General features: G+C 36.1%; 1 protein-coding gene across 11 annotated transcripts in view; it reads right to left on the bottom strand.

Moving 5' to 3' along the window:
• SNX29 (sorting nexin 29) overlaps positions 1 to 21,769 on the bottom strand; it is a 109,155-nt gene that overhangs the window by 25,752 nt on the left and 61,634 nt on the right. For 9 of the 11 annotated variants that reach the window (XR_015807234.1, XM_088174430.1, XM_088174426.1 and 6 more), the window contains one exon: positions 11,169 to 11,308. Coding sequence is in view for 10 of the 11 variants with exons in the window: in XM_088174430.1 (XP_088030556.1) it covers positions 11,169 to 11,308 (140 nt within the window). In the remaining variant the exon portion in view is untranslated. Of the gene's footprint in view, positions 1 to 799; positions 5,898 to 11,168; positions 11,309 to 21,769 lie in introns of those variants that run through there. The other 2 variants (XM_088174427.1, XM_088174434.1) reach the window with 2 other exon arrangements.

The following is a 21,769-nucleotide window of genomic DNA, read 5'->3' as shown; positions in this document are numbered from 1 at the left end:
TTCTGCACACTTCACTACATTAGCATTTCTAGCATTCCACTTTTCATAGTCCATATGCAAAAATTAGTTCCAGCTCCAAAAATGCCATAAGGAGCTTTAAAAAATATTGGATCCATTGTTCATGAGTTTATGAGGTAGGTATGGACAAAATAGAAGCAGGATTTTTCTGTGTGTTTTAGATTAGAAACAGTTTCTGCTTTAGCTAACCAAATCCACCTTGGCAACTCCCTGCCAGACATGAGTGTGCAGTAAATATGCTGACAGGAATGGTGTGCCCAACCTCCAAACTGAAACTTTCTTTCCTGGCTCTAGAGCCCATTTTTTGCTACCAATTTCAGAAACACCTGCTCAGTACAGAAATGCCTGAATATATAAAGAATTCACTTTTTAACAAGGGAGTGCATGTGACTTGTAACCAAGGAAACAGGACCACTGCTGTAATGACACAAAACTTTAACTGGCTCTGTGTTCTTTTCTCAGAAAAATCTTAACCTCTTCTTGCACTGCTACAAGTTCAGTGTATTAGAGACACAAACCCCAGAGTTTAGAAACCCTGCCTTTTGCTAAGGACTTGTTGAGTTTGTTGGCAATCAGGAAAGGAGCAAAGAAGAAGAATGTGCTGCTGAGAATCACAACTGTAGTTAACTCAGAGAAAAAAAAGGGACAGAAAGTGATGATAGAATTCATGGGGCCAAATAAAAAAAACCCCAAAATCAAACATTCAAAAGCATTCTGATCCAGGCAGTTCCTTGCAAAAGACAGATGGGAATCGAACATCACAAAATGCACAGCACAGTTAAAAGCTCCTTTTGTACAGAACTGAAGTTTGCTCTCACATTGACCATGGCTGTTTTCAACATAATCTCAATTTGTTCCAGAGCTTGATAAATTGTGTGATTATAAAGGAAACCAATATACACCAGTAAGCAACACACAAAGTGCTTTATATCTGTTGCTGTCAATCTACTTGCTTTCTATTTTTGAACCATTTTTTCAACCAATGCAATGGAGAGCATTTCCTGTACATTTCTACACAAGCAAAATAAATATCACACCATAGCCTCCCTGTTATTTGTTTCAGTAATTTTAAACATAATTCTTATTTTCTCAGGCAGCATTAAACAAGTTTATTCCAAGGCGACTGTAAAGATCTCAAGCCTCAAATGTTTCCAATGGTGACTGAGTATTCCATCCTTGTACAGTATGCACTAAATTATTCTTCTCATAAGCACTGTAAAGGTCACTCTGAATATAAAGAAGCATGATAAAAATCTAATTGATGGAAATATGCTCATAAACACCTATTTGTGAGGCCTGTTGAACAATTCATAGCAATTAACTCAGCAAAGCAAGTCTCACAGTCTTTATTGAGATGGTAATTGGTGTAAGTCACACTATTTCAAAGTGAAGTTGACTCTTTTTTTTTAAATGGTAAGGCTCAATAGTGGAGCAGTAAATACAATACATAAAACCCTTCAGCGTTATGGAGCTGCTGAATGGCACCCCAGCTTTACTGAGCATCACACCAAGACAAAAATGACAAACACATTTTCTTTGAGGTGTCTCAGTCCTGGAACACTGCAACACTGAACTGTTTCATTAGGGTGAGCTTAGAGGGATGTGTCTCTGTAATACTTTCACTATTACCCATCCCTGCAGGACAAAGTCCTTTCAATGAACTTCTGAATACTCAAACACTTCAGACTCAGTAGTGTCTTAAAACTGCAAGACTCAGAAAATGCAAGTGACAGAGAGAAATTTGGGGCAAAAGAAAGAAAACTGTAGTCAAAAGATATAAACAGATTCTTTCACCTGAATAAAATCTATTTTCATTGGGCACTGCTGGCAAATTTAATAAGACCAGCTGCTGGAAAAGAAACAACATATACAAATGCAGCTGAGAGAAATAAAGAACTAAGAAAACGGAACAGATTTCCTAGTCCTTTTAGCAACTGAGAACAAAATCTACAACTACAAAAATAGTTTTAAATATATCAAAACATATATTCTGACTCCAAATTTTGACTTTTAAAAATTTTCATCTGACATGCAAAGGATTACAATGTTTTTATACAAAAGGCATATCTTGTTGGTTATTTTATATGCCTCATGTAAATCATTAGGGACTACGCAAAATATTCTTCCTGATTAAAAAATGTCATTTAAACCCCAATGAGCAGTTATTTGACTGCTAACTTCTGTAAAGTAAAACCAAGTTGAAACCAGCAAATATCTTAAGTGCTGATGGGTATTTGGAATATATATCCATCTACAGCAACTGTCTGAAGACTGTGACTGCTATTAATGGTATTGCTGTGAAAAGCACCCTTCCCTAGCTCAGGTCAGAGATTTTAGAACCTATTCCAACCATTTAGAAAGACAAACCACTGGTAAGAAATGATTTTGCCAACCTTCGTTGTGAACGAACTCAGAGGATGCAGGACAGCTCTTTACCCTGGGCAAAGGAGCAGCAGAGTTGCAATAAACACTCCCTGACAGACTTGAATAATCAATGGGAATGTGTGTCAGTTTTTCATGTCCTATACAAAGCTTTAATTATTTCACGAATCACTGTCAAAGCCCAGATAGATCCATTGTAAAATGAAAACCTACAATCATATCATCTTCATATGCTTGGATAAAACCAGCTGTGTAAAGCCAAATACTTCTAGTAAACCTGAAGTACCAGTGTTTATCCACAATTCCTTACTATATTCAACCCCTCTTGCTTTTAACATCAAGCATCCCATGTCTCTTTCTTCCTGCATTTTCTTGCCCATTTTATCACTGTTTCTTTTCCTGCTGATGTATTTTTTCTTTCCTCTTTTCTCTCTAACATTCATAAACCCTCTCAATTACCCAGAGCAGGGAAAGAAAAAATTTAAGACATTTGAAGAATGCCATGTAATACACATCTTCAATGTCAGTAAATGCAAAACCACAAAACACAATGTAACAGGCAATTCTGGCAAAAAAAAAAAAAAAAAAAAAAAAGAGAGAAAAGTTTGATTTTCATATAGTTTGACCAAACAATTTTTGCCCTACTTCTTCACATTTCACTTAGATCAAAACAAGCATGATGCTTTTTTAAAGTCTGATGTCAAGCATCATAGGTTATAAAAGACTAAAACCAAAACTGTCAGTTACAAAGTGTGGAATGCAGAACCCAAGAATAACAGTGAGACAACTCTATGTTTGTTAAAAACAATCCACTCAAATTCCAGTATTTTAATTCGACCATCAACAAAAATTCCACAGAAGAATATCCCATTTTTGCACTGAAACTTCCTGCATTATCTGAACATGATAATCAAACTTTAGATATCTAAGATATTTTAACATCAACAATCATCAGTGCTTGGCAACACAGTTCAACTAGAAGATAAATATTGTGTAATGTCTCTACACTATATCAATCAATTAACATAGCAATAAATTAGTTTCATTAGCATGTTTCAGGCATTAGAAGGTGCTTTGCTAATTAAAAGACCCATATTTAAGCAAATGCTATTTCCAGTTTGTTCATGTAAATTTTATTCCAGAGTGCTTACTGTATTCCATCAGAGAGCTTATTCCTGCTGCACGACAAACGTGGGGTGTGGTGAGGAGGCACTGAAGCCTCTCAGTGCCCAGCTGGGAACACAGGCTGCCCCCAGGGCTGCAGTCCAGCACCAGCCTGGCCACACCACTGCAGGATGCTTCAGCTGAGTGCTGCCATTCATCCCTGTAGAAGGCACAGATATGCACTCTGATAGCTTTAAGAAGTGTCATGCCATCACCAACTCGGTTTTTGAGAAATCAACCAATTCAAAATTGTATTTAAAACTTCCTTACTTTGCTTCAATATTGTTTTACAGCATTTCGGGGATTGCTTGTTTGCTTTTCATCTTATCGTTTGTCTGAAGATGCAGTAACAGTTCAACAGGCACACCTCTAACTTCATATGCAAATATATTCATGTCTGCTTATTCAAAAATCTTATTTTAAATAATATTCATGTTTCTGTGAAGTTGAGGTTCATTCTTTACATTAAAACTGTGCCACATATGCTGTACATGACCTATCTGTTGTGGGGATGAAGTTATTCAAGGAAATATAATTGTTGCACTCATCTGTAGCTAACTTTGAGTCCGAGCAAATGTTTTTATCCCTCTAAAGTACCTCAAAACTAACTTTGAAAGGGTCAATTGTCAATTTCTTTAAAAGGAACCCAGAAATACAACATTCATAGGTGCCTTACAGTAACTTTCCTAAAAGATTTATTTCATTTCTACTTGGGAGCAACATTTTAACACTTGCAATGGTATTGTGGAGAAGTGAATTTTCTTATTACCTCTCATACTGCTAAAATACACATTTAAATGTTCTCAATGACACACTGATAGGTGCAACTGTCTTGGTTTGAAAGACAGGTGTCTGCTAAGGAAGGCAGAAGCTTCTCTTGAAATGGAAAATGCAAACCCCCTCCCTCCAAATTATTACAATTTTGAAATTAAGGAGTTCTCAGGCAAAGATACGGGAATAGGAATAACAGTTCTTTACTAGGAAAATGAAAATAAAAATATAGTAATAAAAAAACTTAAAAACAAACAAACAAACAAACAAAATCACACACACAAAAAAAACCAAAACCAAAACATTTGGGTGACCAGGTAAAGAGGGCTCACAATCTGGCTGTACTCAGGAATGTGCATTCTCCAAAAGCCTATGGCACCTAGGAAGGCTTGTGTTTCCTTCTTGCTGGTTGGTGGAGACATTGCAGTGATCTTATTGATGACCTCACTGGGGATCTGGCACTGTCCCTCTTGCCATTTTACTCCCAGGATCTGGATTTCTCAGGCAGGCCCTTGGACTTTGTTTTTCTTGATGGCGAAGCCGGCTCCCAGCAGAATCTGGATGATCTTCTCTCCTTTCTCACATACCTCCATTGCTGTTTTCCCCCACACAGTGATCTCATCCATGTATTGCAGGTGTTCTAGAGCTTCACCCTTTTCCAGTGCAGCCTGGATCAGTCCATGACAGATGGTGGGGCTGTGTTTCCACCCTGGGGCAGTCGGTTCCAGGTGTACTGCACACCCCTCCAGGTGAAAGCTATTCCTTTTTCTCTCAATGCCCTTGTGCACCACATTGGGTGCCAAAATCTGTCTTGGTTCGAAAGACAGGTGTCTGCTAAGGAAAGCAAGAGCCTCTCTTGAAATGGAAAATGTAACCTCCCTTCCTTCAAATTATTATAATTTTGAAATTAAGGAGCCCTCAGGCAAAGCTATGGGAATAAGAATAACAGTTCTTTACTAGGAAAATTAAAATAAAAAGACAGTAATATTAAAAAACCCAAAACACTGACAGAGTGAGAATACAGCCTGATGGCCTGTCAGTCAGTCAGGGTGTTGGCAGCAGTCCCATTAAATGGTGGCTCAGTCCTGCTGCAGTGACAGATGTGGTTCTGGTGGAGCAGTGCTCCTGTAGAAGGTGCAGTTTTCCTCCAAAGGTCTGGTGATGATGTAGAAGGGTCTGATTTTCCTCTGGAATCCAGTGGAAAAAGGCTGCTCTGATGTTCCAAATCTCAGATTTTATCTAGGTGGTCAATGCTTGGCTCCTCCCCCTGGCTGGAGCATCTCCCAATGGGATGATGGAATTTCATCAGCCATGCAGTGGGACCCAATGGCCCATTAACAGAAGATATCTCCTGGAGGAAGGATGGGCTGTGGAAAAGATAACACTGCCCCTGGTTTTAACAGATGGTGATAGAACACATACTTTTTGTTACATCATGCATTGCAAACCAAGACTGCAACTGAAATAAGAGATGAGAAAACTGCCAAATCCAAACCCAACCAAAATCCTTCCATTCTTTCAGAGCAAACGTCTCTTCTTCCAGAATATTTTAACTTTGTTGTCTGCAAGACCAAAAACAGATTCTTGGCTTTAAACACTGTTTAGTGCTAAATAAATCTGAGAGGAGTATTCCCTGGATGACGTTCTTTTTTGAGTTACTGATTTACTGGCACTGAAATTTGCCTATCAGTCTCTCTATCTCATTTCTCATACTTTACCTTCTAGAAAAAAAATGAGAAAGAGGTAGAAATAGTGATTTTTTTTTTGTTACTACAATTTAACTTGGTGACTCAAAGACAACTGACACAAAACACCTAAGAACACAACTTCTGCTATCAAATATGCTGCCAGTAATGTCACCCAGGGGAAATGGAGACAACATATTTTTTGAAAATTACAATCCCCTAATCATCATTAAGTACTGATGACTCCTTTGGTGTTCAAACACATCCCTCAGACAACAGAACCTGCTGATGATTTACAGAGCAGATTCCCTGCTTTTGTTAAAGCATCTATTTGAACAGCTCCCTCAAGGGAATAAATGTCCAGTTTTACAGCTCAGCAGAACATAAAATTGTTATTTAGAAACCAGTGTAGCTTGTACCTGTGGCCTACAATATGAGATAAAAAAGTACTTAGCACAGCAATGAAATTTCACATTCTGTGAAAATATTCACCAAATTGTGTTTATTCCATTCTTGCATGTATTTTAATCCCAATATTTGCACTGCCAATGCAAAAGAACCAGCTGAATAGCTTTGCATAGCTACTCAAGTGGAGTCCAGGCTGTAGGAGCTTCCCATGTTCAGAGTTTGTTTTGCTCACAGGTAACAAACACTGTGTGAGCAGCTGTAATTGAGCCAACACTTCTTTGTGCAGGGTGGGTGTAAAATACAATTCGAGGTCAGATTATATTCCAGTTTTACAGATGACTGAGGTTGGAAGGCACCCATGGAGATCACTGAGCCAATCCCCACAAGGCTGCCCAGGGCTGTGTCCTGTCAAATCCAGGCATGGGGTGGCAGCAACCTCTGGGCAAACTGCTAGAGGGTTCCATCTCCCTCACAGTGCAAAATAAAGGGGTTTTTATTATTTTTCCTGCATTTCAGTTTGTGCCCATTATGAGGACAATGGAAAGAAAATCTCTTTTAAAAAAATGAGGACAACTGATACAGAAACCACAGAGATAGAAAACTGCACCATCACAGCACTTTAGAACTCCTTTTCCCAACTTTTTACAGCTTTTAGCTTCTTACATACTTGAAAGCATACAGTCTATATGATTATTTGTATTGAGAGACTCAATAATATGGTCCAAAGAATTGTGCTTCTTGTTGCCAAAGACCTCTCCTGGCTTTATTTATATTTATGAAGAGCCAAATGTGTGTGATAATTTTTCACATTGATAAAAATGTGATTAAAACACAAATGTACTTGTTATAACTAGCTTTGTTTATCTATAATGAACCAATCATAACTGCAAATAAATGTTCATTTTAGTAAGTATTAGCAGAAAGGCCTTCACCAGCTAGCAGATGTAGCAATCTAATTCAGCAGTGCCAATTCTTGATTTAGGTTCTGCTCCACATGGACTGGAAAATGTATCTTGTGATGTCAATTTTATTACTGCAAAAATTTTTTATTCAGCTTGTAAACAGACAAATTAGCAGAGCCAGAATCTATTTTTTACATTAAGACAAGAAAGTGGATTTTAAAAGAAATTCTTTGACCAATCCTGTGACTGAGCTAATGCAGTACCAAAACCAAAAAAGACACAAACTGAGATTACAAGTGGTAGAGACTGACGAAAGAAAAAATACATCAATGACAGTTCAAGCACAAGGATTCATAATAAGACACACTTCCAGGAGTCACCAAAGCATTTAATACCATAATGGGAGGAAATGTAGCAAACTCATCCACATTATTGTACTGCAAACTGTTATCTGAGTTTCAAAATAAAAGCAATTCCTTCCTCTGCAAGAGTGCCAGGCTATTCCATCAGATGGAAACATTTAAATGTTTTTCCTTGTCAGATCTGTGCCTGATTGTATGGAACCACTGCACTTCAAAGGGAAGAATTCCCAAAGGAACAAACTCACAATAAAAATTCTAGGCAATATTCATTCTGGCATTGAATTAACAGTGGATTCAGTCTTAGAGGTATTAATCTTATGTTCTGTTCATCATAATCATATTCTAGGACTGCAATCAGGTTTTAAAAGTGATTAATTAAAACTGACCCTGTAATTTCTACTTCTAAGGTGCCTAATCAGACATAGCCTTTATGGGATTTTTCATTTGCACACTGAAGCCTGGCCACATTATTTTGCAGTGAGAAGAAACTCTTTAAGACCAGATAATTTTAAAAATTTTTCTGTTTCGTTGCTTCCTAACAGACAGATCTAATGCTCTGGAGATTGTTTATGCATATCAAGACTGTAATTTTTTCCTCAGACTGAGGTATCACTACAGCACAGTCCTAGGACTAATGCCTCAATGTTTTGTAATTACTCCTTCATTGATAAAGATGCAACTAGCTGTACATACATTTGTGCTACAGAGGAAAAATTAAATATATCCGAATTTTTTTGTATGTATTTACAGTGTTTTATAGTAAAATATTATTAAATCTTAACAGAATAGAAGAATTGCAGGTACTGTACAAAGGTTACAAATGATTAATGTAATAAACAATTCACAGACTCCAAGATATTTAAGGTCTTCTGTTGATGAAGCTCAAAATCCATTACAGAAGGATAATAATGGAGAAGTTGGCAATCTGAAGTGGAACTGAAATGCATTTTCTTTCAGATACTTTTGAAACTCCCAGCACTGCCAGGTCATGACTCTCAGATAATAAAGGGCATAAAGAGTTCAAGCGATAGCCTAGAAATGATGGCACTTTCAGACACTGATAGAAGGAGCACATTCTAGAAAAGTTCTTTTTATTAATTTAATGCTGCTGCTGTAGCTGCAGAAGAGTCTGATATCTCAGTAGCAAAATGCATTAAAAAGCTATTTTGTCTGCTGCTGTAGATGAGGAATGTAGTTATTTTGCTCAATAGCTAAATTTTTCCAGAATCCCACTAGTATTCCCAGAGATAACTATCAACTCTAGGCAAGATAGAATGCTGATACATTTGTTATATAATAAAAAGTTATCAGGAAATAATTCACAGATACATGTAGGAACAGAATCTCTGCCATAATCACAGAAGATTCCAGTCCATTGTCTCATGTAATGTGTTAAGAATTATCAAATTGCCAGATTAAAAAAAAACCTCTAAAAATAAACATTTTTTCCCCACCTGAGGCACACCCACACCAGAGTTAGCAGCAGCACAGTGCATCACAGAGGTGTTTAGTAATGGGTGATAAATGGTGTTGGCCAATTTCCTTCTCTCTCCTTAGAGAAAACTGCATTGTTTTGTAGCACAATGCCTCACTAACTAAACTGTACCCCTAGAATATTGAAACTTAAACGTGCTGCCTTCTCAATAAAACTTTGCTCTTTCTGTGAAATTCATTGAATCTCCCCCTACATTACATTTATTAGAAGGAATAGAGTTGGAGGGTTTTGTAACAGTGAAATGGTTGCACTCAGATTTGTGCAGCAGTGGTAGAACCCATTACATGGATTGTGATTTTAATCTTGTTCTGTGCTGGCCCCCATACCTGGCACTTCTTTTAATAAACAGAAACATGAGATCTAAATTCTACTTACACACTTAGAAAAGAGTTAAGATTAAGTATCAGAAAGCAATTATTTAGGGCTGAGGAATAAGAGGACAATTTTTCTCCCTTCCTGTTTTAGACATAAGTGGCCAGGAGATTATAAATACACTGTTCTTGAAGTATCATTTCTCAGAACCAAAAGATAGTGTAATAAATTACTTCCGTAGCAATAGTGTGTTAAGATTAAAAAAAAAAACAAACACAGGAAAAGGAGTGTAATTGCATTTACAATTACATTTTACAATTGCAAATGCATTTTGTATTTCCCCCCCTCTTCTTTAAAAAACAAAACTAAGTACAATGTAAAGGATAACTTCTTTAAAATGACTGAACAAAAAGTTACACATGGGCCCCTCAACTTTAAACCATTTCCATCTTTACAGCCCTCAGTCAAATTCTAGACAATAAGTTCTTAGGAAGCAAAGGACAAGGCTCCTAAGAAGTTTTCCCCACAAACATCACTTCACCATTTATAACACCATCAGCAAGATGTCTCATTAAATTGATTTCAAACCCACAGAAAAATTGGAAACTCATGAATGGCATGAAATGCATCTTGGCATTCTTCCACTCATCTATTACATTTTCTAATAAATAGAGCTTTCTTGAAATGCAATTTCAACTTGAAAATCTGACACACTCTGCAAAAGACCAGGCAATAATACAACTAAATATGTGTGCTATGATGAAACTTATTCATTTGAAATTGGTCTTGAGGCTGCAAATGAATGTGTGGATTCACAGCCATGGATGCACAATCCCTGTGCAGAGGGTCATGCACAGCAAATTTCACATGAGGATTTACTGTAAGTAAATCTTGATATAATTTTTTCAATCTATACATAATTTGTACAGGTGTAGAACTGAAAAACCATTACACTGAAAAATTACTAGTGAAAGAACACGACTTTCAAAAACAAATTTTCATTAACATTATTTCCTAAATAGTTTTAAATATTTACAAATGCATAAAGAAATAAGTTTAAAGTGGAAAGGGACAGCTTTACTACATTACACCCCCTATGTGATGGAATATCAAAGGGTTTGAGATGCTTAACAGATAACTGTTAAGTTATTTCTGGACATATTCAACTTTTACATTAAGGAAATCAAAACATGCATCAGCAGAATGCAAAATTCAGCTAAAAAGAATTCAACAGCTTGACTTTTGTATTTGGTTAGTAAGGACCCTAATAGTGCTCTACCCTCATCCCTCAAAACAAAGATTAAAAAATAATACAAACCCCATGCAAGCAAAAACAAAACAAAACTAAAGAAGACAAATAAAAGAAATTGAAAATACCTAATGTTTGAAGAGCATGTATGGATGCAGATTTTAAAGTCACTTAAATATTTCTGAAAGCTTTACACTGTGATTTTCATTCAAAATCACCATTTAAATAACCAAAAAAATACTCTACATGTCATATATTCCTTTAAATAAAACAAAACCAGCTGCAATCTGAACAGAAACCTTCTATTAAAAAAAATAAAAAGCACTATTTTAAAGATTTTGGAGATGCTGGCATTATATTTGAAATTAATCTGTGATGAAAAAACTTTAATATTTTCTTGAGTACTTGACAGATACTTACAGAAAAAAGGGCATCAGCTGAATAAGTGTCTCTTTTTTGGGATTGGCTGTGAATTCTGGCACTGTTTGAATAATTTTGTTCATTACATTCCTTAGGTAATTTTGTAGCTGCTTGCGTCGCTCTTCTACAAACTTTGCATCCTAAAAATAGAGAGGAAAAAATATAAATGGCACAAAGAACATGTTTCTCAACTTCATAATGTATCTAAACAGTCCCAGTAAGCATAAAAATCGATCTTTTGATGATGTCTGTTATTATGGCTATATTAATATGTTGGCAATATGCAAAACCCCCTTGACTCTGTCCTTAGAGATAAAGGAAAATCATGAATCCCAATAAAACCTGTTTCACAAAAACATCCACTGACAGAATGTCAGATCCTCTCCCTGGCAGAATCTGTCTTCTCTGGACCATAAACCACTGCAATCTTAGGCAGAACAGAACAGCAGCACACAGGCTGTGGCATAACAATTTATGCATTTTGTTGTTGCATAAAAAGATCCAGAATTACCAGTCTTTGCTGACTTACTCCCACAATGTCTCCCCAGTGACACTTTAGTGTCACTTCCCACTGACTCTCCATATTTTTCAGATGTTGGTACACAAACACCATGTCCAGCACTTTTTATGTTATTAAATTATTATTTTGTGATGATTTCTTCATATAGTAGATTGTTAAAAATATTATATCACAAGTCTCATTAAAATATTTTACTGAAGTTTCTGTAGCATTTTAGATCCAGGATTTTATACTAAGTTGACTGAAATAAATAGAATAGCTCTATAAACACCACATTCTGCTGATGAACTCAAAAGTTTATCACAACCAGCAAGATGCCATGCATGCCATAACTTACATGTAGTTTAAACCTTTTCCCTGTGAGGGATGACAATTACAGTGGATTATAATCTAAAGGTGACCCATTTCCCAGGAACAGGGAGCTCTAACAGGTTTACAGTGACATCAGGTGCTGGATGCTTTATGTTCCAGCCAGAGCGTTCTGTCTGGGGAGTGCTGGCACTGCTCACCTGGTTTAAATGTCACAGTATGTTCTTCAGGCACGAAGCCAAATCTATTATTAGACAACTAGAGCTCTCAAAAACAACCTTTATATAAAAGATCTGTCTATCCAACCTGTATTATTTATGTCTGTAAGAAAAGGCATTGAAATGAATTCTTATTTCTTGGGGAAAAAAAATCCAACCCACCAACAAAACACCATAAATACATCTGACAACACTGAATAAATTCATTGTATGGAAAAGGTTCAGCCCATGCTGCTATGCATGGGATGCAAATCTGAAGGTTACTGCTTTCCTAGCTAGAACAGAACAACACTCAAAGCAGGGATGCTCCTTCGAGTTCAGGAGGAATTTGCTGTAGCATTCCTGGGACCTTCACTGACATTTTGTTCTGTTCTTCCATCTCATTAGAAGTTACTAGGAACAGGAATATTTTTAGGAATAACAAATCAAATATAATTATGGGGACAAAAGAGAGTAAGATGTATGAAATCGCTGAAGACATCCACACTTACAGAGTTCAAAAACTTCAGTGGTGCTTACATTGTTTAATTAAATGCATGAAATTCCAAAATATATAGATTTGTTCGATTTTTGTTTTCTACACATGAAGTTACCTAGATGTCCAGTCCTATTTCAACATTCCAGTTCTACATTAATACATTTCATTCAATGTAGTAATGTAATGCAAAAATTAAATAATGTATTCATTAATCAAATAAACTAATTCAATCAAGATCTAAATGAAAATGTAAAAACCCCTACATATGATATACTTTGCTATTTCATCTTTATCAGCTACATGTTTTTTCAGCAACATACACACACTCCACACACCAGTTGTGTTGCAAATGATTTGAAACTCATCCTTCATTAAACCATCAAAGCTGCAGTGCTGGACCCCCCAAACCCCTCTGCAGGGTCACCTGCTCAGTTCCCACACGTGACAGCAGCTGCTGCTGGCACAGAGCAGAGCAGAGCTTGTCCCCTGCCCTGCTTTGGGAGGACAAATGTGTGGAACTGAAGCCTATACAAGCTGTTGGGAACACTAAAGCAAACATTTTCTTTTATGATGACACATAATATTACCATAAAATGGAACTATCATAATAAATAAGCATGGTGTTCAGTGCTAATTAAATAATTGACACCTATGTTATTGTTTTTTTTTCTTTTCACTAAGATTTTTGTTCCCACTGGACTCTTTGATGAGGCTCAAGGAACAGCCTTGTGTTCCCCTTTCCTCTCTGAGGATTTGAAAAACCACATCATCTCATTGCAGGGACACTTCTTTGCTGCCACCAGCTGTGTGTGGCAGAAGACAAGCCAGGGATGCAGGGAGAAGTCTGGGAAGAAGAAAATGTTTGTGGAAGAGCTTTGGCTCTGGAAGATTTAACCACATGAGCAGAGGTGCTGTTTGGCACCTGAGGCTGTTTCAGCTGGAGTTTTCCTCCCCCAGGTGCTGCCAGGCTGTGCCATGGGGGAAGGACAATCCTGCTCTGCTCCATGAGCCACCTCCAGTGCACGCCCAGCCACAGCTCAGAGCCCTTCCCAGGAACGGCCTCCCCCTCCCTGCACTTCATTCTCCTTTCAGCTTCTGGCAGTTGTGTTTTCAAGCTCACAAGAAAACCCCCATTTTTAAATACCACATTTAGCAACTTTTTCAGTTCTGAAGTTTTTTTGGTCACAAATCTTCGACAACAGTGTTTTCAGGGAAATCATTTTAATTATGTTTAAGTTTTCTCTTAAGCAGAAGCTGCATTCCTTTAGAATGACTTTTGTACTGCAAATGTATTTAACTAAAAACATCTTTCACAGGAAGGACTTCCCTTACAGATACAGGAGCCAAATGCTGAATGTAGGTACTTTCTATCCCTTATGTTACTCTAAAGTCTCCTTGACTACAGAAAATAATGGCACAAAGCACTTTCCTGATTAAGACTGACAGAAGATGCTTAGGGAATGCACTTTTTGCTGTTCACAGGTTATCAAATTAGTGCTTATAATGTGGCTATTTTTTTGCCATTTGTCCAAGAAAAAGGCAGAACATCTCAGAAATAAAACCCCAGCCTGAAAATAGTTAAAAATGTTCTTTTACTCTGACATGAATTTGATCTGTAAAACAAACACCAAGCCATCTACCATGAAATTCTGTACCATGTACAAAGGCTCGTTGTCCTCACCAGAAGCAATGTAAACCAAGGTCAAAATGATTCAGCTCCAGGTCTGCACTTTATCATTAAACGTGCATTTTGCAACAGCAGGTTGGCTACTCAGAGCAACGATTTTAGCACAGAGTTGTTACTGCCAAGCTGTTGCAGTAATAAAGAGTTTTTGTCACAATATAGTAAACAGAACAATTGGTAACAGAAAAACACAACTGGCTCAAAGCCTGGCCAATTTTTTCAGTCTTAAATCATAAAAAGGTACCTATAACCTTCTTTTCGTTGGGCCTAATTATCCACAGTAGAAATCTAGGTAGTACTTTACATTCCAACTCGTAAACAAACACCTACTTTTATTTGCAAGCAAAAAATAAAGGGAATTTTTTTTTATTTGCGTTTGTATCAATGACACCCACCCCCTACTTTTAGTAGATGTCTTTGGTGATTGTATGAGTCGATACAAGCCTACATTTGCATATGTACTCACACAGAAAACAGCAAAGATCTTCCCCTAAGGTTCAATATACATATTTATGTGCACTTGATGTGAATGTACTTTGAGGACAAAGTAATTTTGTTAAAATTACAAATATGTACACTTTGCAAAAAACATTTGCATTTTCATATTATTAAAGGTTAGATTTCATAGTTTCATTTTTAAGGAAATAAATAAATACACAGAACAATAAAGTAACAGTACATAAATAAAGACCCACTTTTAAGATTTCACAAAAGTTTTTTAGCCATATTTCCTAAAATACAAAACTACTACTGTTTCTGCACTAACTACAGTGAAAGTAATTTGCTAGCCCACAGTTCAAGAGCACACAGCTTTGATTAAGAGACCACAACATTTCGGTTAAAAAGCAAAACTCTTTCAGATTACAGAAGCATCAAAACACATCTGGGAAAATATTTTCATTTTAAATTCATGTCTCCCAAAATATTATATGAGATTCTTTCTGACTGATAATTTGCCACGTTTCTTCTGCCCAAGGCAAAATGCTAGCAAATTACAAACCTCTAAAATTTCTAATAGATAATGGAAAAGTTACAGATTCTCAACATGTATTAGAAGATGATGTTAAGGTGTAAAACTAAGAAGAAGAGTCTTGATGTATCATATTTGATGTCATGCTGTTTGGCAGTTTTTCATTACAAGCCAAGTTCATTCCCACTTGCAGTTTAAATTGTTTCACACAACTGCTGGTCTTTTATACACACTGTTAGTATGGAACAGATGGTGAAACATTGGTATTCTTCATTATTAATGGGACAGCTCACTTAAGATGTTTCAAATATTTTCCAGGAGCCTTTGGAAATGCTATGATTGCCATGGTTACCTGCCATAATTTAGGGACAGATAAAACACTTTTAGATTCTGGGCTTGGTGTTGTTGCAATCAACAAACAACTCACTGCTCCTGAGGTTCTAACCATTACTTAGCATTTAACCAACCTCCTGCTGGTAGCACTGGGGGAAAAAATAACCCAAACAAAACCAAACAACAAAACAGCTGAGGGCTCAATCCAACTCAATTAAGATAAAAGGAAATATGAAATAAAAGGAAATGTGGCTTTAGGACTTTAATCAGCCTCTGATACCACACAATGCATCCCATCCCAAATTAAGCTGACAATAGTGCTATTCAAAGCTGAACCTGCAAATGCAGAAATAAATTCAGGTTATTGTAATGTAGCCTAATATTTTCCACTGTCTTGGCCAACCAGTCTTAGCAAAATTATCATATCAGTTTTTATCTATTTATGAGGCACCAAATGCTAACCTCAAAATGAAGCTGGAAATCAGAAGCTGAGATGGGAGCTAATTAAATATTCAATTGCTGAGTCATTATCACTAGTTTGTAATTAAAAGTTATATCACAAATATTCACTTTACAGGCTAACTGACACCTTTGCACAGGTCACAGTACAATATAACTGCAGTACATCTGTCCTTCAGTAACTACTGCATCATAAAACTTTTAGGAAGGTACAGTTTCCATTCCTAAATATACAGATGCCATCATATTACACAAAAAAATCATCTTAAAATTATTGAAACTACATAAGCTTAAAATTTCCATCTTACTTGTATTGCCAGTTTCTGTATGGCAGAACCAGGCCAGTGTTATACAACATAACAAGGATATACAATACATGAAATTGCCATTTTCCCCATTCCAGCATGTGATTTTTTTATACATTTACTGTTCAGTGGAAGAAGAAAGGAATTTAAGAGGATGAGATACAAAGAAGAAATCAAGGAACTGTTAGATTTGAAAAGAAATTTATTTTCCTTTAAATAGAAATTTACTACATAATTGTAATTATTACTCTGTGTTTCTCTACTAAAATAGCTGATGCATTTCCATCTCCAACTCTGGGTACATTTCAATGGTACCAGAAAAGTGCTTTTAGATAAAGTAGTTTGAAAAGGCATTGCTGCAAACCCATCCAGTAACAGATGTGTTGAGGGTGAGCTACAGTCCTGCAATGTCCTCAGTCAAGCACCAATTTAATCAAAGAGACATTTTAATCAGTAAATACGCCAACAAAAAAAAAGAAAGCTTGAGAATAAATCTAGAACTGATCTCTTTTTAGTGTTGTGCTTAATGTCACTGTTAAAAAAGAGCTCGGTAATGTCACGCTAATAAAATCCAGTGTCATCTAAATATTTTGTTATTTAAAGACATATGCCAACCCTGTGTTAATTTGTCAACTGGTCAGGAATCAACTGTTAATTAAAAAGCATCAATAAAAAACTGCAGCAAGACCCCTAGGGCTTATCTCTTGCTCAGCTATTGAATAGGGAAACACTATTTATGTTTTCTCCTCAGATAAAGTATTAGCAGTCTGCCCTATAATTTTATTCAGGAGATTCTGCAAACTACACCACAACAGTTCATGAAATTGAGATCCATTTTTTCACTAGCCTATATTACAGTAATAACTATCAACAATATTAGTTAAAATGTGTCTCAGTTCAGTGCTTCCCTCCAACACTGCAGTTTTCTTTCTTAATTTCGTTCTATAATCTGGTTGAAAATGCCCTGAAGACCAATAAAGACAGACTCTAAATTTAAAATAACAACAAAATAACCTACCTCAAAAGCCTTTAGAAACATGGTACATACATAGTGCTTACATTGTACAAGCTTCTATATACAGTAAGCTTACAGTGATGCTTTCCCTTAATAAAAATCAATAATGAAATAAAAACTTTACTCTCATGTAAAAGTCTACATTCTTCTTTAACAAAAATTTTGTTCAGATACATTGATGGGATGATTCTGTTTTCTAAAATGTAAACTGAATTAAGGAGGAATATCGATATTAAGTGCCCATAATTTATTGTCTTCATGTAAAGGTATTTTACATGATACAATGAAGAAAACCAGATTTTTCATGCAGGAAGTACCTTCAGCATTTCACATGATCTGAAGTATTCAATATTTCATTTTCTTTTTAAAAAAATAACACTGAATATCTTTAGTACTAGTAATTGCACAAAAAGCTGTAGAGCAAGCAAGATTAAAATTTGCCAATATTAATAAAACAATACATTTTGGGAAGGAGAGGTGAAATCAAGCACATTGATATGTAAGGAAAGGGAAAAATATGGGTAAAAATTCAAATTCAAAAAAAGAACGGCTTACTTTTATTTTTGTAATTAGGTGTCCCTGTTAAGATTTCTCTGAAAGGAAGTTTATTAATCCAAGTAACTTGGTAATTTAGCATCACCATCACAATAAGAAATAAATATAGAGAATTTATTTTTATATTTTCATTTTATACCAGGAGGCTACTAGAATATCTAAATGACGCATGAGTTGTTATAAAACTGCCATATTTTTATCTAGCAGTTGTCCAAGCAGCATGTAAATTACTTTCCTTTTTTTCCCCATAATGTCATGATGCAAAGCAACACCATCTGAACTGTTTCTATGGGCTCTATATTCAATAATTTGTTAGAATAAATTGTTTCTCTTGATTATAGCATTCCAAGACAGCAAGAATAAAAACATCTCTTGATAGACAAAGTTTTGTTTTGTAAACCCTAAAAAGTCTGTATTCCTTCCTCCTAAACTTCACCAGCAATTAGCAGGAAACTTTTGTAACTTGAAAAGAAAACTCCTCAATTCACTGTTTCATTGAAATGGTGCCCTTGAGCACCAAATGAACAGATTAATTCAGTGAGACATTCTGATGGAGATGGAGAAGCATGAGCTGCAGAACTGTTTACCTTTTAAATTAAACCCTTGAAAATGAAAGATGCTGCTCTGCACTCTGCTCGATTTAACCTTCATGCCGAGTTTCAGGTAACCCAGAGATTTCATACCACACAATGGGAAGTATTTACTATAAAGTATTTGTCATATAAAAGCCAACCATTTCCTGCTGACTTATTTCTCTTCTCTTGGATACTGATATGACAAAAAAAATGGAAATGAAGAACTGAATGCTCTTTTCTAAGTGCTGTATACATAAAATATCAACTGCAGTCTTATGCAGTAGAAAACCCAGAGGATCTGGATTCAAAATCTGAAATACTCTGTATTCCCCCTTAGTGTGCAGGTGACAGTGCCAGGAAACAGGTGGGCTGTGACTAGAAATCTTAATGACTATGTCAGGAGTCACATTATTTTTATTTCTATTTTTATAGCACTACAATTAAGTTACATATTTGAAAACTTGATAGTATTCATTTAGTCCCACCGGTTAATTTAAAGATTCTTAGAGAATTTAAATTTTCAGCTATAAAGTATCATGGTAAAATTATAGGACAAAGTTTCTTTTGTAGCTTTAGAACACAAAATCTGTGTTATATTATAGAATTATCACATACAGCTATATATGAGATTAATTTGATTTCCTTTCCTCGTTTGAACACAATACAAATGGATCAATTTCTTTTCCTTTTACTCACACAATAGCACAAGCATATCTGTCAAATACATATAAGCTACAGTTTTTCCTATAACCGACAAGGCAAAAGTCTGTATGAAAATAACTCGATACACTAGCTAAGTCCACTAAGAGGGTTGAAAATTAAAATCTACTTACTTTGAAAATCAAGAATACAGAATTTAAGCTTCTATATTACATCATCCAAAAACCAACCTAAGTAGCATTAATGAAAGCAATCTTTAACTTCAAATTTTTAATATATAACATAAGGATTTATATTTTCAAAACTTTTTTTCTATAATAAATATATGCCAATTCTGAAACATCAGAGAGTCATAATTTTCTACCAATTCTATTCGAAGACATTGGATATCAAAGCTTAACACCAAGAAACATTATTTATCCCCCTGTCCCAAGTGCATTAGCCACAAGTTTTGCATTCTTCTCAGCTCCCCCTGACAAACTTTGACAAACAAATTTGATGAAAGATAGTTTCTCTGAGCTCCTAAATCCCATAGAGGACAAAAGCCCATATATCTGTACTTCTGATTTTAATGCAAGCCAAACACATACTTAAATTTTAGGATGCCCTGAATCGCTTTGCTGAATTTGGACAGAAAAACACCCAAATCTAAAATAAAATTACTTCCTCCCCTAAGATTTCTCCTCTTTCAAACATTCCATATGTCTCCTGTTATTGTCTATGTACTAGTTAAACAGGAATTGTTATACTTCCCATTTTCGAATACATATTTTACGTGGGAGGGGTGTGTGTGTTCCTTAAAAAACCTTGTTCCTATCATGCTGCTTCTCCTTGCATCCTTTTCCAAAGGGACTTTAGCTCCTCCATCATCTGGTCTAAAAGCAGCTTTAAGGGGGTACTGCCTGTGAATAGACAGGTCAGGCTTGCCAAAAGTGGCAATCAACTTTTACAGGAGGGAAATGCATGACAGGGGTTACACAGCAATAACAACATGTTATGCCCTTAACAGCAAAAATGTTAACACTCAAACTCTAATTTGAATGGCTTCAAATTTCCTCATATATATATGTATATATATATATACATACAGAGCCAGAGAATTCTTTACTTGACAAACTTCTTTAAAAACCAATAAACATTGTAAGAACAAGAGCAAGCTCCATTGTTTTCTTTTACTTGCAATAAAATCTTTATCTTCTCTGCTTTTGAATCCCAAAATAGTTATCCTGCAGTGTTTCTTAAACTCTTCACTACCTCCAGCAACAGGCAAACAGACCAAACACTGATAAAAGGCAGCTTTGCTGTTGGGAACAAAAGAAAAGAAATCCATCTGCACTCTGTGAGCAAAGGCAAGTTTCCACTGACATAAATGGGAGAAAGATAGAGCTCCTGGGGAGCACAACTTGCAGAATCACAAGATACATTCCAGAAGCCAACCTCATATATATCCCAAATGCTGTCTGATGGCGTCATATGCGTGCTCATGTGTATGTGTATATACAGATAGAATATTTTCAAATACATGCACATAATATTCTTGAACTTTTTAAAATAGGGACATATACAAATTAATCTACAATTCAGGTTAGCCACTGACAGGTGAAAATATTCATTTTATTGAACTAACATTTGAGCATGAAACAAGCTACGGCTGGAGATACAACTCACAGGCTTCAGTTGTATGGGCTAAAAATGACGAATTATATTGCTCTTAACATTTTCTCCAAGACAGAAACTTATTTTAGAGTTCTGTATTGTTCCCCCAATGCAATTGAGAAGCCACAGCAAAGTCGCTCTTTCTGATCTCAGCAAAGTGCTGCATATTCTTTTCATTTAGGGTATCCAGTGTTTTAAAGGAAAGCAGAGGATATCATGCAGTCAAGTCAGCACTCAGTGCAAAGCTACCTGATTCAATTTCTCCTCACTTACACAATCACTGAATTCAGGTCTTCGGTGGAACTAAAGAACCATTTCTATTTTGATACGCCCTCTATTGGGACAACACTCTTGCAAGAGGATTCTTAATTAGATATTTACTCAATTACTGTAATCTGCCCAATGTAGAAGCAGCAACTGGGATTTTAAGGATGCTGCAATATTTTAAAAATTAGACTAGTCAATCCACTAAATATTCATGTATTAATATTTAATCCTTATTTTGAGAGACACCAACACAACACCAGCAAAGGTTCAGAAGCCAAATGTAAGCTAAATGTTAAGTGAAAAAAAAATTATATTTGCATGCAAAAACCTAAAGGGAACCTTTTCCAATCAAGTGCTGTGAATGTATAAAGGTGCTCCTCATGAGCTTCCCAGAAGTGGGCACACTGCAGACCTGGAGTGCAGCCCCATGGAACCCAGCCTGTCCTGGGCACTAATGACACCAAGGCAGCAGCCACAGAGACTAACAGTGAGGATGGATAGATGGATGGATGGATGGATGGATGGATGGATGGATGGATGGATGGATGGATGATGGATGGATGGATGACGGATGGATGGATGACGGATGGATGGATG

Source organism: Sturnus vulgaris, chromosome 16 (assembly GCF_052056855.1).
Source record: "Sturnus vulgaris isolate bStuVul1 chromosome 16, bStuVul1.hap1, whole genome shotgun sequence".
Taxonomy (NCBI): domain Eukaryota; kingdom Metazoa; phylum Chordata; class Aves; order Passeriformes; family Sturnidae; genus Sturnus; species Sturnus vulgaris.
The sequence above is the reverse complement of the archived record's forward strand: the minus strand, read 5'-3'. Positions and strand labels throughout refer to the sequence as shown.